Source organism: Urocitellus parryii, chromosome 1 (assembly GCF_045843805.1).
Source record: "Urocitellus parryii isolate mUroPar1 chromosome 1, mUroPar1.hap1, whole genome shotgun sequence".
In the NCBI taxonomy this organism is placed as follows: Eukaryota; Metazoa; Chordata; class Mammalia; order Rodentia; family Sciuridae; genus Urocitellus; species Urocitellus parryii.
Genome location: NC_135531.1, coordinates 160,297,007 through 160,314,892, shown reverse-complemented (window position 1 = coordinate 160,314,892; position 17,886 = coordinate 160,297,007). Strand labels below are relative to the sequence as shown.

The 17,886-nt window shown below is 49.7% G+C and overlaps 1 protein-coding gene and 2 pseudogenes across 1 annotated transcript; 1 reads left to right on the top strand and 2 right to left on the bottom strand.

Annotated features, from left to right (window-relative positions):
* Positions 1–1,056: 1,056 nt before the first annotated feature.
* LOC144254551 (olfactory receptor 2T29-like) lies at positions 1,057–2,019 on the top strand. The gene has a single exon (XM_077797866.1). The coding sequence runs from the start codon at positions 1,057–1,059 to the stop codon at positions 2,017–2,019; it is 963 nt and encodes a 320-aa protein (XP_077653992.1).
* Positions 2,020–10,131: 8,112 nt separating this feature from the next.
* Positions 10,132–11,130, bottom strand: LOC144255906 (olfactory receptor 2T1-like; annotated as a pseudogene).
* Positions 11,131–13,435: 2,305 nt separating this feature from the next.
* On the bottom strand, positions 13,436–16,735 carry LOC144255890 (cilia- and flagella-associated protein 144 pseudogene; annotated as a pseudogene).
* Between the last annotated feature and the right edge of the window lie 1,151 nt (positions 16,736–17,886).

The window sequence follows — 17,886 nt, the reverse complement described above, 5'->3', positions numbered from 1 at the left end:
ATAAAATAAATAACACAACATAAAATTGTCAAATCCAAATACTTTCCTTTAACGTTGATTGTAAGCTTTACTTTCATGTATTTTCTCATATAATTCTGAAAACCAAGTATTGAGGATATAAATAGGTACCCAAATTGGAGAAATTAAGTATGGAATCTCACAGTACAATAGCAGTGACAGCCAGGTCTAGGACAGGTTCTGAAGGGTGGGTAGTGCAGATGTCAATCAACAGCACACCTGTTTCTTCATTTGTGAAAGTCAGAATTCAGGGAACGTTTATTTCTTTGCCTCACTTCATCCTCACCACACCTTGTGTCAGGTGTCATTCTAATCATCTCTCAGGCAGAGTGGACAAAGAAGGGGAGGTCAGGGGTAGCAAGAGTCAAGGTTGGAAACCAGTCATGACCTTGGATCTTTATGGGTGGGTGCCCCTTAGGTCTCAAGAGGTTTGGTCCTGTGTGAAGGCTACAGTGTGCTGGAGAGAACAACAGAGTCATTCCAGACTCACAGAACCTCCCACATGTCCTGGTCCTATAGGCTTGGGGGGTTCAAATGTTAAATGTGCATTCCATGAATTATGTCTTAGCAACTTTTCAAACATTTCGAATATACCATATAGATCTGAGAGTCCTTCGATGCCAGCTAAAACCAGAGTGTTAAACCAGAAATATTAACACTTATTTCACACTTGAATAACTTAAACTCAGGAATTAGTGATTCCCCTTGTTTGCAAATGTCCCCTACTTTTTTGAGCAATGATTCCGAAAATATGCACTTGTCATTGACAAACTCCTTTTTTCAGGAAGCTCATGAACTTGAACTGTTGCAACCTCACTACAAGTTACCAACTCACTTCACCCACAGGTGAGCTTCTAGATACTTTTTTAAAAATATTGTTTACTACAGGTCATCTGAACTCCTAGGATCTGCAGGCTCTGGTACGTCCTCTGGTTGGCACAATCAGACTGGTGCACAGGTGTGAGGCAGCTGAGAAGTCACTTCAGCCCTCTGTACAACATTCAATCAAAGCTTTCTTGGTGGCCAAGGTGGAACCTCATGGACATCACCACCTGGATGACCAACCACACAGGGTGGGCAGATTTCATCCTGGTGGGACTCTTCAGGCAATCCCAACATCCAACTCTGCTTTGTGTGGTCATCTTCATGGTTTTCCTGATGGCCTTGTTTGGAAATGCTGTCCTGATCATTCTGATACACTCCAGTGCCAAACTCCACACCCCCATGTACTTCTTCATCAGCCAGCTGTCCCTCATGGACATGATGTACATCTCCATCACTGTGCCCAAGATGCTCCTGGACCAAGTGCTGGGTGTGAGTACCATCTCACTCCCAGAATGTGGGATGCAAATGTTCCTCTACTTGACACTTGGTGGTTCAGAATATTTCCTTCTGGCAGCCATGGCCTATGACCGCTACATGGCCATCTGCCATCCGCTCCATTATCCTATGCTCATGAACCACAGGGTGTGTCTTCTTCTGGCATCTGGTTGCTGGTTCCTGGGATCAGTGGATGGCTTCATGCTGACTCCTGTCACCATGACCTTCCCATTCTGCAGATCCCGGGAGATCCAGCACTTCTTCTGTGAAGTCCCTGCTGTGATGAAACTCTCCTGCTCAGACACCTCGCTCTATGAGACGCTCATGTACCTGTGCTGTGTCCTCATGCTCCTCATCCCTGTGACAGTCATTTCAGGCTCCTATTCCTGCATCCTCCTCACCATCCACAGGATGAACTCAGCAGAGGGCAGGAGGAAGGCCCTGGCCACCTGCTCCTCACACATGATGGTGGTCACACTCTTCTATGGTGCTGGTGTTTACACCTACATGCTCCCCAGCTCCTACCACACTCCTCAGAAGGACATGGTGGTGTCTGTGTTTTACACCATTCTCACCCCTGTGCTGAACCCCTTAATCTACAGTTTCAGGAACAAGGATGTCACTGGGGCTCTGAGGAAAATGTTGAGTGTGGGACCTGTCTTTCAGGAAATAGTAAAGTAGGGGATTTGGCTTCCATGGTTTTTCCTTCTCTCCACGTCAGATGATGAAGATCTCCTGGTGCCATCTCCTGGGCTCCTACTCCACAGTGCTGCACCCCTATGCTCCTCTCATAGGTGAGCCTCCTGTGTCTCGTTCTTGTGCATTCAGGGTCCTCATGCAGCTCCCCTGGATCTACCTTATATACCTAAGTTGACAAGGACTTTCTCCTTCTAAGGGAACATATTCATATCATTACAAAATACATAGTGGATATTTAGAGGAAATGGTCATGAGGTGTTCTGGTATAGTGGAGAAAGAGGATATAAAAAAAAGTTGCAGGGCTAATCAGAGGTTAGTCTAGGTTTAGGTTTCATTGGAATTAGTTGTATTATTGTTTTTCTTGCTAATTATCTGCAAAGTTGAAATGATGTATGAATAAAGAGTTAAATAACAGGCTCTTTTTTTCTTTTTATAAAAAAGCAAATTTCTACTTTCTGCTTGGGGGCAGTGTGACATAGTATCTAGGAGACCATGCTCTTATCATTGTGTCTAATCTTTATTGAGACAGTGCAGCTGTTTCTCCACATTCCTTGGGGAACATTCTCAAGGTCCAATCATGAAGGCTTCCAGTGGATGATGCTGTCTGAGATCATTAGGATCGAGTTGTGTGATGAAGAATCAAGACCTCATGGATGGCCACGGGGGGAATGCCAGTCCTGGGTGGAAGGAGGGTTTGGGGTAGGCTCCCTACCTGAAATGCATCTGAGGTGGCTCTTAAAACATGGAGCTTATTAAGGGATGTGGTTTGGATGTGAGGTGTCCTCAGAGCTCCTGTGTCAATGCAGGGATATTCAGGTGGGAAATGACTGGGCTATGGGTGGTGTAACTCTGTCAGTCCATCTTACTGTGAATGGATTGACTGGAAGTTAAGTGTAGGCAGGTGGGTTTTGTTTGGAGGAGGTGGGTCCCTGCAGGTGAGCTCTGAAGGGTGCATCTTCCCTTTGGTTTAAATAACAGACATTTATAGCAGAGAGAGTACATCCTCCTGGCCACAATCCTGGCACTTACCCTCAGGACAGCTGACCTAGACAGGAGGGTTCCTGGGGAGTTGAGGAAAAGGGTTTAACCTGCAACCCTGGGAGACCTAGGGTGCACACTCACTTTCTGCAAGGAGAACTTCCCTGCGTTTTAAATGCACCTGCACGCGGTGTCTCCCTACCAAAGGGCAGGTTGTTCATCTCGCTTGGAGGGTGACACACCCCTGCTCCAGGCAGTCCAACCTTGTCTTCTCCAGGTCCCTTCTAGTGGCACCCCTGAAGACAACTACCTGCTGTTGTATATTTGTGCTTCCTTTTGGATTCCCTGAAGCCTGCTTACAGAAGTTGGCTTTCCATATCTGTGATTTTGTCCTAGGTTTCAGGAGTGCGCCTGTTGAGTCAGAATGGCTTTGGCATTTTGTGCATTTTGGGTTTCCGCTCGCTGGAAGTGGAAGTCAGCAAAACCTGTCCCGAGTTGGGGTCCACGCTGGAGCCCCAAGGTTGAGGCCTGGTCCCTGCTGTGCTGCTCATCTACCCTCGATTGCTGTCTGCCATTAACATGACCACAATGTTAGGGCCAGCACAGAAGCCACTTTGAGAAATTGGTATGAAAGGAACATGAAGCCAAGGTCTCTGGACACATTGAGCTGCTGTCTCACACTGCTGTCTCACACTGCTGTCTCACAGTGGTGAGAAAGTTTGGGGCATCAGAGGTTAGCAATCTGGTCACTTCCCTTGAGGTCAGGTCCACTGTCCTGCAGTCAGACCTGTGCTGCAAAGGGAGCTTATAGGTCTTAGCATGGGCTGTTCCAGGCACTTGGCTCCCAGTTCTCACAGGACAGCCTGGGGCCAGAGCTGAGGGAGGACCCCTGTAGATGCTGCTCAGCACGCTGGGCTTTGGGTCCTCGAAGGGGTCTTTCCAGCTGACACTTGGAGTCTCTGAAATTTTGTGGCTGGGTACTGGCCACAGCACAGAGGGACAGCCTAGCTGCTGTCCAGAAGTTGTTCAGCCACGGCCTTGGCAGCCTCCCTGAGGGGATATTAAGCTTCCTCTCACAAGAAGAAACCCTGGGCCAGCCAGGTCTTCTAGCCTTGCATTTATTTCTCTACAGTGTTACTGATCCTTCATGTTTATGAGTAACTGCAGAGGGTCAATAAATTCCTGGAATTGGAGAGGAAAACATATAGCAGTACTAAAATTCCCTTGAAAAAAAATTTCATAAATTCTCATGATTTTTCTCTTAGGTAATGAACATATGCACCTCTTGGATATGTTCAGAGATAGTGTGGGATGACCTGTCAGTTTTTATTAGATCATAGCATGTCTTTCTTCATTTCAGTGACAGGGTTGCAGAAAAGGCATATCTCTGTCAAATGTGTTGGCCACCAATGATAAAAATGTGTTTTAGCAACAGGAATAAGTGACAGCAGCTGTCATGCAGTTATGCCATGAGGAGTGGATCCGACCTAGGGATGGCAACAGGGATGGCCTTCTCTGCTCCTTGGGTTCCTTCAGTAAGAGATGATATCATACTACTAACCAACAAGTCAAGGGTTACTTCTAAATGAAGAAAAGTTGAGCAAGGACAGCATATTGGGATGCAGCCACTCTGGGTAAAGTTTGTATAAAAAGATAAAGATGTAAAGAAAGACCAAGAATTGTGACATTGCGTTCCCTGAATCAGAAAGAACAAATGGAGTCGGTATCATGAGCAAACTGTGCCTTTAACAAACACATTCGCATCGCATCTCTACACAGTGTCAGAATTTACTGAATAACTATAAATTCACAGGCTACCCACTTTTGGCAGTAGTAGGTCACTGGATACTCATCGGTCACCTGGTAGTCACAAACTGGGCAATTCTGAGCTCTTTAATTCCAGTCTTAATTACTAATGTCTGGAACATTGAAGTCACTCATCACACTTCACACAATGATAAACAGAGGTGACAGAAAGGATAAGAGAGGGTTAAGATGGCCACAGGGATTCAGGAGTCTGAGTTGAGAACAAAGGCAGAGGGCAGATACAGATGCAAAGAGTCACCACAGGTGGTCAGGTAGGATTAGGAACTAGCCAAGAACTTGTTCAGGCACAGAGCTTCTTCGAAGCCCAGAGCTTATTCTAAGCCAGGGTTCAGAGGGCAGAGGTTCCACAGGGCCCACTGGAGATGTCAGCTTGGAGTGGGTTGTATGTGGTCACACGGGCAGGAGAAACCATGCTGTGCTGAAGCAGAGATCCAGAGGTCTGTCTCTGTGGCAAATGTCCTGGGCAAGGCTCCTGAGGAGCAACCAGGTGACCCGTCAGGGTGCTTCCCTGTCCAGTCTTGGGATGCTCCTCCTTTTACAAGCCTCAAGTGAGGGGTTACAGCTTTTGGTGGTCTGATGTTTTTGATGAGCTTGTGGCCTGGGTTTCCTGGTACGAGTCTGACACGCCCATGCACCCCTTGCTTATGATGAATTCACAAGTGGTGCACAGGTGGTCATTCTTATTAGCATGGTTTCTTTATCAGTTTGTGCCTCATGGCTGTGCCAGGCAGGTGGTGACTGCTTACTTGTACAAATAAGGTGTGGAGTCATTCTTAAACTAAAAATAGAATTGCTCATGGCAAACTGCTTTGCAAAATGAAGTAACCCGGGTTTAGGCCTGAAAAATCCTGTTCTGTACTTCAGCAATAACCAGAAGAGTTCTCCACAGCTGGGCACACACCAGCACTTCAGGTGACTCACATAGGCTAAGGGGTAGCAAACAGGAAGATGCCCTGCATCTGCTCTAGCGGTGTCTGCCAGAATGCTAGACCTGAATGGCCCCAAGGGCTGGAGAACAAAATGCCTTTAAAGTGCAAGACTCCCTTAAGCAATATGAAAACCAGCATGGAGGTGCCTCACAAGCCTAGGAAAGGTGTCACCACATGACCAAAATATGCTACTTCTCAGCATTATCCTAGAGAGGATAATTAAAGTTGGCATGCTCTAGTGAGACATGCATACCCACGTTTTAGCAGCACAATTCACAATAATCAAAAAATAGAACCTGCCTAGGTGTTTGTCAGTGGCTGAGAGGCTCAAGAAAATGTGCTCTATATACACAGAGGTTCTAGTCAGCCATTGAAAAAGCATGCAGTTGTGCCATTTGCAGAAAAATGGATGGAACTTGAGAGCATTATGTTAAGATAAATAAGCTAAATGTAGAAGGTCAAGACTGGTGTGTTTTATTTCTTATGCAGCAGCTAGAGAGGAAAGAGAAATAGAAAGTGGGGGTAAAGATCTCATGAAAATCGAAAGGCGTTCAGTAGAGGAAAGGGACCAGGTGGAAGGGTGCCAGGAGGGGAAAGTGCTGGGGAGGATACTGGCCTAATTACGTAGCTCCCACTGCCCCATTGTGGGAAGTATAATGTAATACAAAAAGTATTAAACATACAAAATTTGAACTTTATCACTTTTCTGAAACTGAACTCTGGGTGTGAAATTAGCTTTCCCATTAAAGAACAGAAATTAACAGTTCCCACCAGACGCCTGCCTATGTGCTGTCCAGCTGCTGACCTTCCTAAAATGTGGGCAGTTTTGTTAGCTCTCTTTGACACAAATGTACTGTCTGTGACTGAAGTTCACCCAGCGTTCATGAGATTAATCCCTGTGATTGCAGGCAGTATTAGAACATTTCTGCGAATTATGTAAACATGTCCCATGTGTTGCTATGGTAGCAGGTGCAAATATCCATGAGAGACACATCTCTGAGTCAAGAAAAGGTTTATTGACAGAGGATATCTCCCAGGCTGCCGTTTGCAAGGCGCAACAGTCTGCTAGAACAAACTTCCTAAGTATATATTCATGTATAATGGAGTAATAAAAAATAACCTCTCTGGTTCTGTGATTATTAATTGTTACTTGGCATCTTTATTGTGGTTTTGATCGTTAGGAACTCTTTGGGGGCCGGCCTAACGAGAAGGTCATGCCTTTGTGAACAGGTGCTGATTTTCAAAGTGGAGCTATTTTGCCCTAAGGACCTAACACGTGCATTTATACATTTCACTCTCCCTGGGCTCTGGGAGGCTTCCATATTTGGTGGGCTATTGTACTTCCTTTGGTGAACATCATACACAGGTGTCTATTAAGAATCCACTCAAAGATGGCCATGCTGGGTTCAGGGCACAGATATGTTCAGCTCTCTTCACAGCTGCTGCTAGGTAGGAGCTAGCAGTGGGCAGTGAGATGCATGGTAAGGTCACAAAGTATTCTTTAACTTACCTCAGGTCCTTCTTTAAGCTATCTTAAGATATCAAATGGTGGCAGTTAATCTATAGAAAGCAAACAAAAGCAAGAGAGCTACTTGTAAAACATGACAAGAGAAAGGGATTAATGGGACTAATTATTGACAGGGTCCACTGAGGTTGATGTGAAGCTAGGAATTATGGCCATAAGTGTCTTCAATTTTCTGGGATTGAAGATTCCATTAGTAGCGCAGGCCCACTAAGATAACTTCTGACCAGCTATTGACCCCAGTGCCCACATTAACGTGGGATTGACTGTAGATGAAACCTCCCTAAAAAGAATGGCCACTATGACAGTTCCAGAGAGGACCAAGTAAGATCCATAACCCCACCACCCAACAAGAAGGAAGAGTTGAACACCGGACTGGCAGAGAGTACAGAAGAGGGCCCCCAGCTCTCCTAGTGAACATCAAACACTAGTGAAATTGGGGACAGCGTTGTCTTCTCTGTCATTCTCTGATTGGAGACAGCCCACTCTCTCCCTTGAGAGTGCTCTCTGCTCAAGCTTCACTTTTGTTTTACTTTACTGTCACCTATAATAAAGTACTCTTGCATGACTTTTGATGTCTGACTTTAAATTTTCTTTTGTCAGAATGTAAAACTGAGATTGGGAGTTTTAGCTCCCTGCTTTCCTGGGACACTACCACACACAAACTGGCTGTGGTACTAAGTTACTCCCCTTGCTTTCCTGTTTGGGTTGCTGTCTTTTCATAGTCTTTACTATAACAAAATTTCCTGAGTGCAGGTGCTTTGTCTTGCTCACAGCCATAAAGAATGTGAATAAATGCCTGACTCAGGGAGCTACATCTGCACACATGGTTCTATCATCCAAGGTCCTTTAGAGGCAGCAAGGTATGTGCTCCCACACACACACACATCACCCCAGAGAAGTCCCTTCCTTGCTTGACACACACTGTACTACACCTGCCTGCAAATGAGAATTCATGATCATGAAGCTGGGGGACAAAAGGCAGTCAATATAGATAATAAATAATTGGGTTCTATCAGGAAGGTTGGGGCTAGTTGGAAAGAAAATAAAAAGCTGGCTGGGGATGTGGCTCAAGCGGTAGCGCGCTCGCCTGTCATGCGTGCGGCCTGGGTTCGATCCTCAGCACCACAAATAAACGAAGATGTTGTGTCCGCCGATAACTAAAAAATAAATATTAAAATTCTCTCTCTCTCTTAAAAAAAGAGAGATTAAAAAAAAAAAAAGAAAATCAAAAGTTGCCCTTTCCCCTCCTCTTTCCAAGGCCTTCCCCACTACTCCTGCTCCAACCTGTTGCTGAGGTGACCTGTCTCAGAAGTAGCCGTTCCTTGCAGGGAATCCTAAGAGTTGGCTGTTACCTTAATGCCTGGATAACTCCACCATTTGGCCCTCCCCTTGCCCATCTGGCCCTCACCATTTGGCTCACCCTGGCCACTGGTCATGGATGCAGGGTGGTGAGAGATAAGAAGGAAGAGAAAATCTAAGATGTACAAAGGGGCAGGACACTCCCACTTCTTTGGATACCAGCTATGTCCCCCTTCTCCCTCCAGGGAGAAGTCTGTTTCTGTTCTTTAAATAAACCTTACTCTTTATACTCCCCTTGGCATTTCTCCAGTAACCAGAGGTACCAATAAGCGCTTCCTTCTCATGCAGAGCTGAGAAGAATGAATGACAGGTATGTGACTTGTTACCTTATACAGAGAGCCTAACCAGTGTGCTTCTAGCTATGCCCTTGGTTAAGTTCCTATGATGACATTTCCACCTGGACACTGAAAATCTAGCAAAGTCACCCCTTTGCCCCCCGAGGAAACTCCTTGTATAGGCACATGATGCACTTCTCATGGCCTGCCACAAGTTTTTCAGGGGGTGCTGAAATGGAACCCAGGGTATGCTGGGCGAGTACCCCACCACTGAGCCATTTCCCAGCCCCTCCCACAGGCCTTCTGTCCTCAATTCCAGCATCAGTAGGGGATGGAGAGGACCTGGGCAGGTTAACTGGTGATCACTTAATGTACTTGAAACGTGATTTGCCATCTCCCCAGCCCAGGTTTGCATGTTTCTCCAATGTTTTGAGACCCCTCCCACAGTGTGTTCATGTGCTCTCTAGGTAGTGCCCTTTACTTTCATCCATCAGCTGTAACTTATCAGATAAAGCGTTTTCACTCATGTGCTGCAAATAAAAATTAAATGCTGAATTTTTACTGGAAATAATGAGCACCTAGTGATTGTGGTGCAGACAATGACCACTGGAGGAAACTGCCCAGTGGCTCTTCTTACCATCTATGAATGAGCCCAGAAGGTTCTCAGAAAATGATGTTCCTCTTCTCTTTCAACAGTGAGCTAGACTTACACCCAAGTGTCCTAAATCCCAAAGAACCATCTTCCCTCCTGTACTACCTTTATTTATTTAGTACCAGGGATTAAAGCCAGGGCCACTTAACCACTCTCTAGCCCTTTTTTATTTTATTTTTTTTTTCATTTTGAGACAGGGTCTCACTAAGCTGTTTAGGGGCTCTCTAAGTTGCTGAGACTGGCCTGCAACTTTCCATCCTCCAGCCTCAGCCTCCATAGTTGCTGGGATTACAGGCAGTGCACTCCTCCCTACTGCCCATGTCATTGACGATTCCGTGTGGCTTAAAATAACTCCAGAAGGTAAAACCCCAGGGGAAATTTTCCAACTTTTGTTTCTGGAAACCACTGGGTATTTATTTTGCATAAATGTGAACCGAGTAGGACAAAAAGGAGGTGTAAGAACAGAAAAAGAGCTGAGAGAGGGAAGTACCGGGGACACCCTTTCAGGTTAGCTGCTTTCTTCTACATAGCTGAACCCTTCCCTCCAGTTCATTCCTGCAGGGGGATCCCGGCCACCAAGCCAGGGTTCCCATTGCCATCCGCACGACCAGAGCCTGAGACACTCTTTGAGAGCCCCCGGAGTCTCCGCTGGGCCCGCTGCCGAGCACCGGCCACGTCCTTGTTCCTCAGGCTGTAGATGAGCAGGTTCAACATGGGCGTGAGGATTGTGTAGAAGACGGAGAAGACTTTGTCCTGCGCTGGCTGGTGGTAAGCCTGCGGCACTATCTAGGTGTACATGGCGGCCCGGTAGAACAAGGTCACCACGATCATGTGGGAAGAGCAGGTGGCGAAGGCCTTCCTCCTCCCCACGGCGGAGCTCACGCGGTGGACCGCCGCTAGGATCCGCGCAGGAGGCGACCACCACCGAGGACGGCGTCAGCAGCATCAGCACGCAGCACGCGTACATCACCGTCTCATAGAGCGCCGTGTCCGCGCACGCCAGCCTCAGCACCGCGGGCGCCTCGCAGAAGAAGTGGTCGATGTCCCGGAGCCGCAGAAGGGGAAGCTCATGGTGATGGGCGTGAGCAGGAAGCCGTCCAGCGAGCCCCCCAGCCAGGAGCCCGCGACGATCAGCCAGCAGACGCGGCGGCTCATGAGCACCGGGTAGTGCAGCGGGCTGCAGATGGCCACGTAGTGGTCGTAGGCCATGAGGCCCAGCAGGAAGAACTCGGCGCCCACCAGCGTCAGGTAGAGGAAGTGCTGCGCCGTGCAGCCCGCGAAGGAGATGGTCCTCTGGCCCCGCAGGTAGTCCACCAGCATCTTGGGCACGATGGTGGAGATGTACAGCATCGATGAGTGACAGGTGGCTGAGCAGGAAGTACATGGGCGTGTGCAGGCGCGCGTCGGCGCGGATCAGCACGACCATGACCCAGTTGGCGGTCAGAGCCGTGAAGAAGACAACGCACACGAAGATGAGGCCCCTGTCTCCTTGGTGCCAAACAGCCCCCCAAGGGTGAAGTCCGCTGAGGACGTGTTGTCCCCTGCCATTGAGGGAAGACCTCAGCACATGCACCTTAGAGAAGCTGCCCTGAGAGTCAATTCAGGGACTTGCTCATCCCATCCCAGTCTGTGTGAGTGTGTGTGTGTGAGTGTGTGTGTGAATGTGTGTGTGTATGTGTGTGAGTGTGTGTGGGGGGAGTGTGTGTATGTGTGTGTATGTGTGTGAATGTGTGAATGTGTGTGTGAATATGAATTGTATGCGTGAATATGTGTGAGGATGTGTGTGTATGTGAGTGTGAGAGTGCGTGTGTGAGTGTATGTGAGTGTGTATGTGTGGGCGTGAGTGTGTGTGGGTGTGTGTGAGTATGAGTGTGTGTATGTGTAAATGAGTGTGTGTGAGTGTGTGTGGGGAGTGTGTGAGAGTGTTATGTGTGAATGTGTGTGAGTATGTATGTGTGTATGTGTGAGTTTGTGTATGTGTGTATGTGTGAGTGTGTGCATGTGTGTGAGCATGTGTGAGAGTGTGACTGTGTGTATGAGTGTTGTAATGTGTATGTGGGAGTGTGAGCATGTGTGAGAGTGTGTATGAGTGAGTGCATTATGTGTGTATGTGTGTGTGCATGTGTGTGAGTGTGTGTGAGTGTGTGTGTGAGAATGTGTGTGTATGTGTGAATGTGTGTGAGTGTATGAGTGTGTGTGTGTGTTGTGTGTGAGTGAGTGGGTATGTGGGAGTGTGTGAGAGTGTGATATGTGAATGTGTGTGTGAGTGTATGTGTGTATGTATGAGTGTGTGTGACTGTGTGAATGTGTGAGGATGTCTGAGTGTGTGAATGTGTGAGTGTGTATGTGTGTGTAAGTGTATGTGTGTAAGTGTGTATGTGTGTGAGTATGTGTGTATGTGTGAGTGTGTATGTGTGTGCATGAGTGTGTATGTGTGTGAGTGCATTGCATGTGTGTGTGCGTGTGTGAGTGTGTGAGTGTGTGTATATGTTTGTGTATGTGTGTGTGAGAGTGTATATGAGTGTGTGTTTGCATGTGTATGAGTGTGTGTTGGTATGTGTAAGTGAGTGTTTGGACACGCATCCCACATGAGGATATATTTTCAGCAAGTGTTACCCAGAGACACAAGGCAAAGAGGTGCCCACTGAGCCTTACTTACCAGGGGTCTCTGGGCTGAGGTTGGGGTGCTCTGAACAGGGCCAGGTCCTGCCAGGGACAGGGTCCCCACATTGGGGCCCATGGAGCACATCAATCATGTCCTCTGTCCCAAGCACAGTGCTCTGAAAGCCCAGCTTCTTTACCTTTGATGTTCCCACAACACCTGGATCTAATCTGGGGGGCTTACTTCCTTCCTTGCTCCCTGTGCCACCTGAGGGCACTGTCCCCACATGTGTAATGGACAGAATGAGTGCCAGCAGGCCTCTTGGGACTCAGACACAGCATTCTATCCTGGAGGCCTGGAAGGGTCTAAGCAGAGCAGGCCTGGCTGGGCCCCACACTTGTCCTTCCTGTGGTGTGTGCTGACTGCAGGAGATGCCCTGCGGTGCAGGGAGCAACCTTCCCATGGTGCGTGAAGCCCCAGCTCTCTGGAGCTTTGCTAAGATGCCCACTGTACCCTGGGCTGACTTGTCTTCACCAGGCTCCCTTCCCTCCCACCTCCTTCTCACTGGTCAAGGACTCTCCTGGACCAAACTCCACTCAGGCCGTCCTCCTCTTAAACCAGGCCTGACTTAGGGCCTTCTGTGGTCACCTCTGCATCGTCCAGTTTCAGCAAAACTCCGGCTGAGCAGTGTAGCGAGAGCCACCACCCTGTGTGTTGACTGTCCTGGGAGTTTGTGGGCTCCTTGCTGTCTGTACCCCAGAGCAGGTCTGGTCCCTGCCCTGCCTTCAGCAAGAATCCAGCCAGGTCAGCTTAGCCAGGACCCCTCACCCAGACGTTCCCCCCAGTGACTCCCCCCCCCCATAGACCTCCATCCTTAGCTTGTCCAGCTGCCCACCCTGTTGGAGCCTCTGCCCTAGCCACAGCCCCGTGGTGGGCCCCCTGGAGACATCCTCCTGTCTGGAGCAGCACTTGACTGTCTTGGGCTGGGCTCAGGGACTCCTTTCTGCTCTTCCATCTGCATCACAGGAGCCCGGCCACGTTTACTGAGCAGTTGCTGTGTGCTGGGCACTGTCCCAGGTACTGCTCCTCTCAGCAACCCTGTGAGGCAGGTTCTGTGGTGTCCCCATTTATGAACAGGATCAGCACCACACAGTGGCTTAGAAACTCACCCCAGGTCTCAGGATACCAAGAAGGAAAGAATTCAAGCCCCTGCCAGCTGGCTGCCTACTCTGCTCTCAGCTACTGCCCACTCTACCCTGTGTTCCTACTGCTGCCCGGAGCAGGGGCCTCGCTTACCAAGGACTCTGCCTCCCAGCCGATTTCCTGACTTTCCATCTGTGTCTCTGGGTACTTCTTCCTGGGTTTCTGAGCAGCATGGTGAACGAGATTCAGAAACCTGACTGGAGAGAAGTCTCCGGTTAGAAGCTGCCGTGTCCTTTTCCTGGCCACATCACTCCAGGGCCACAGAATTCTGTGTGCAGAGCCAGGGCCTGAGACAGGGGCGTCTGGTTCTCAGCCATGTGTCAGCAAATGTCAGCAAATGAGTGAAAACTGTGCCAGGCACTGTTCTGGACCCTGGGGCAGGGCTGTGACAGACATAGGTCCCCGGGGAGTCCAGGGCAGGCAGGGACAGAGGTCAACTCCTCTGTTCTCAGAACATGAGGATGCTGCTCTCCTGTGCCTCTCCATTATGCAGGGTCCTTCCACAGCCTCCCACCTGACACCCTGGACCACCTGTGCCCACCTGCTCCAACAGTCCCACATCCCCTGCCTGACGGAGGCACCTGTTCTCCATGCTGTCTCCCATGATCCCACCCCACACACTGGTGGAGGCACTTACAGGCTGCCCTCTTGCCTTTTGCCTGATTGTGTTGAGACCCCCAGGCCCACCCCACTGCCTGACACCAGGTGAAAGTGGAAACATGAACAGGACTGTGTTTACTGAGCATGATGAGCCGGGTTCAGCTCTAAGCACGTGTGGTGTTTTGCTTGGTCCTTCCAACAACTCTAAGAAGTGGGCTGAGAGGTTACAACCTGGCCGAAGCCTGCAGTTAAGGAGTGGCAGCACCAGGACATGAATCCAGTTCCTAGGCCTTCAGAACCCACCCGTGTGAGTAACATCTGAACATCTGTGAATGAATGACTCCTATCTTCAGGCCATGGGGACTCTTGAGGATGACAGTAATGAGTTGGCATGTGTTTGCACATCAGTCTCTCTGAGCCTGGTCAGTAGAGTAGTCTTGAGACCACAGCAGAGGACCCTGAGGTTCCCTGCAGCGACTCTGCCTGCGAGTTCTCTGAGCCCCCTGACTCTCTCTGCCCCACCTCACGAAGTCTCCAACCCAAGGACTTACCATCTTCAGGTTCCTCCAAGTTATCATGCCACGACATGGGCTTCTTGGTGATTGTGTGAACTGGAGAAGAGCAGGGACACAGTGCAGGTCAGAGCCCAACCCCTGCCTCCTGCCACTCACCCTAGACCAGGCTCCCATTCTGCACCCACGTAGTGCCTGGGCCTAAGGGGTTCTGGCTGGGTGCTGGGAACAAGGTCCCACAGCTCTCGAGGACTTAGGGTCTGGCCTGGCACTGTCCAGGGCAGTGGCCACAAGCCACAGTCTACTAGGATTTATGTTTGTTTATTCATTCACTCATTTATTTATTGCAGTGAGCTAACCCTAACCCTAACCCTAACCCTAACCCTAACCCTAGCCCTAATCCAGCCCTCTTTTATTTTGAGAGCGGTCTCTGTTGAGGTCATCCTTAAACTTGCAATCTCCCTGCCCCAGCCTCCCTGCTGCCAGGATACAGGTGTATGCCACCATGCCCAGGAGTAAAAAGACTTCTGAGCATGCACCCCTAAGATATGAAATGTGTATGTCATCCGTATGTAATATTATCTGCATATTAGAAAAATATAATGTTTTTCTTTACAGTACAAGTAAACAGAAATGCAAGCTACAGTATTTTCTCACTTCACCACAGTGGCCACATTAATCCTGTGCCCAAGGGAAAGAACTGGAGGAAATCACTTTTCCCAGAATGAATGTGGCCTGAGGGATTATTTAGCTTGTTGGAATGAACCAACCTAAACAGAAGTGAATTTCTCTGCTGAAATCAGTGATGGGGACAGAAGACAGCCAGAAGAGTTCTAAGCAAAATCAAGTCACTAAGTCTCCTGCAGATGGCCAGGCTGCAGGGGTGCTGGCTATGGAGGTAGAGAGTTGGGGGGAGCTCAGGGAGGAGGAGCAGGTGGGCAGGTACCATAGGGGGCTGTGGAATGAGCCGTTCAGAGGTAAAGAGGAGTTTGAGAGGGAGCCTAGCAATGGTGGGGGGGGGGCAGGCCCTACTGTATTTGTGGAAGGAATTGGGAGGAGGTGAGGCTGGAGAGGGGCAGGTCCAGTTGCTGTCCAGAGGGTGGAATTAAGTGAGAGGTGGGTACACCCCCAGTGTATCATGGAGTCTTTCCCTGAGGTAGGAACAGACAAGGGTCAGGGGAAATGTGAAGCAGCAGCCATTCTGCTTCTGTGACTGCCAGGTGTGTGGACTGATGGATGGAGGCGGGGGCTGACTCAGGCTTCTCACCTGGGGAAGGAAGGGCCCAGCTGCCTTGTGCTGCCACAGGGTCTTCTGGAGAAGCAGAGGGTGGGCAAGGGATTCAGAGCCCCTAGCTTTCCAGAGGGCCAGTTTGAGGTCCCTAATGGTGAGTCCAAGGTAGCTAGCTGGGAGGTGATCAGATGGCAGAGCTGGAGCTCATCTGAGGCCCAGTGTCCTTTAGGGGCTGCTGATGCTGCAGGATGAGATGGATCTCACAGGAGTGTGCAGGGTGAGAGGAGTGGAGGGGAGGGTGCTTTTACCTGGAGGACAGGGAGCACTGCCCAGAGTCTATTCTCCTGACCTTTCCAAAGAAAGGGCTATGATGATATTAAAATCCTAAAAAACCCTTTAGTGTATGAAAATGAAACCAAAATATAACAAAAACAAAATATAAAAGCCCTGAAAAATGTAATTCCATCAAAAACAAAAATATTAAAAGCCATTTCCAGTTGGGTGCCATGGCACATGCCTTTAATCCCCAGAGCTTGGGAGGCTAAGGCAGGAGGATTGAAGTTCAAAGCCAGTCTCAGCAACTTATGGAGGTTCAAGTCTCAAACAGAACATGAAAAGAGCTGGGGCTTTACTGAGTGCCCTTGAATTCAATCCCTAGTACCCCTCCCCCCAAAAACATTCCTTTTTACATGCAATATATTTGATCTCATTGTGAGGTGGATGCATTTCAATGCATCTGATGTGTCTCAGGAGGCCGGGAGGCCCTGGAATCCACCCTTTCTGGACACCAGAGATCAGGCAGGCCTCTCCCTGCTGCCTGCGCGCCCACAACCCACCCTGCAGTGTCCCACCTCTGTTCCCCTAGTCCTCACCCTTGCACAGTGGATTCACGTGGTACTCCGTGTACAGCTTCTGCGTGCACAGCTCTTGCAGGTACTGTTCCCACAGGAACTGGTTCTGATGAACCTGGTCCTGGATCGCCCTCTCCCTCTGGTGTCCAGCCATGGCCTGGCCATGCTGGTGCTTGGGGCTCTCTAAGTGCCCTCTGGCTGGGTCGGTGCCCGTTCTTCTGCCATCTCCTGGCAACAATGTCCCAGCTGTCTACTGGCAACAGAGTCCTGGTTGGAATGCTCCAGTCTCCAGCCCTGGACCTCCCCTGGGCAACCTAGTCCCCTGACTCCACCCAGATCCCTCCTCCCAGGGCCCCAGGCAGGCACTGGACTCACCTGCCCCAGCTTCTCAGGTCAGAACCTGGGTACTAGAGCTGCCCTTGGACATCATCAGGGAAGGGCTCCAGGTCCAGTGGGGAGGCCCAGGTAAGAGACTGATAGCTGGATCTCACCTTGGCCAGTCATTTCCTAAAAAAGATTTAGGTGGTCTCCAGGAAGGGTGGATTCCAGGCTGAGTGTGGGGCTGTCATCCTCCTGTGACCCCTGGGTCCACCTTCTCAGGCTGCTGGGAAGACAGTCCCAGGGACTGTGACCTGCACCCACAGTGAGGAAACCATCTCCCCTAGGTGAGTGTGTCAACCCTGCTGCCTGGTTGGGGAGGCTGGATTGTGGGTGGGACTGGATTATGGGGACCTAGAAGGGAGAGCTGGGAGGAGGAGAGGGGGTATAGATGGGGGAGTGACGGGAAAGGGGAGCCAGATGAACAGTGGGGAGGTGAGTGGGTGGTCTGGGAGCAAGAGAGGAAGAGCTGGGCATGGAGCCCCTCAAGGCAGGGTGTTGGGAAGGGACCATGTAAGGCAGAGGAGGGAAAGTGGTGGGGCAGAGGCCAGAAGGAAAGGGCTTGAGCTGGAGAGCAGGCTGAGGGCTGGCAGCCTGGTGGGTCAGGGAAGGGAGGCGGGTGATGGGGCTGGAGGGTGGGGGCGCAAGAGGGGGGCATGGGCATTGAGCTTTATCCACAGGAGGAAGCTTCTTAGTCATGTCTTTGGACAGTCCTAGTTACTCACTGGCCAACCGGTAACTGACCCTTGCCAGAGGGCCTCCCACAGTTCTCTCCTCAGGTTCCATGATGGAAGGTCCATTGTGACAGGCACCCCCGCAACCCTGTAGGTGCACTGAGTAGGCCCCACCATCCAGGGACTGGTCCCATGTCTAGGTTCAAGAGTGGTCACTGGACACAGCAGAGAGAGAGAGATGTGGCACTAGGAG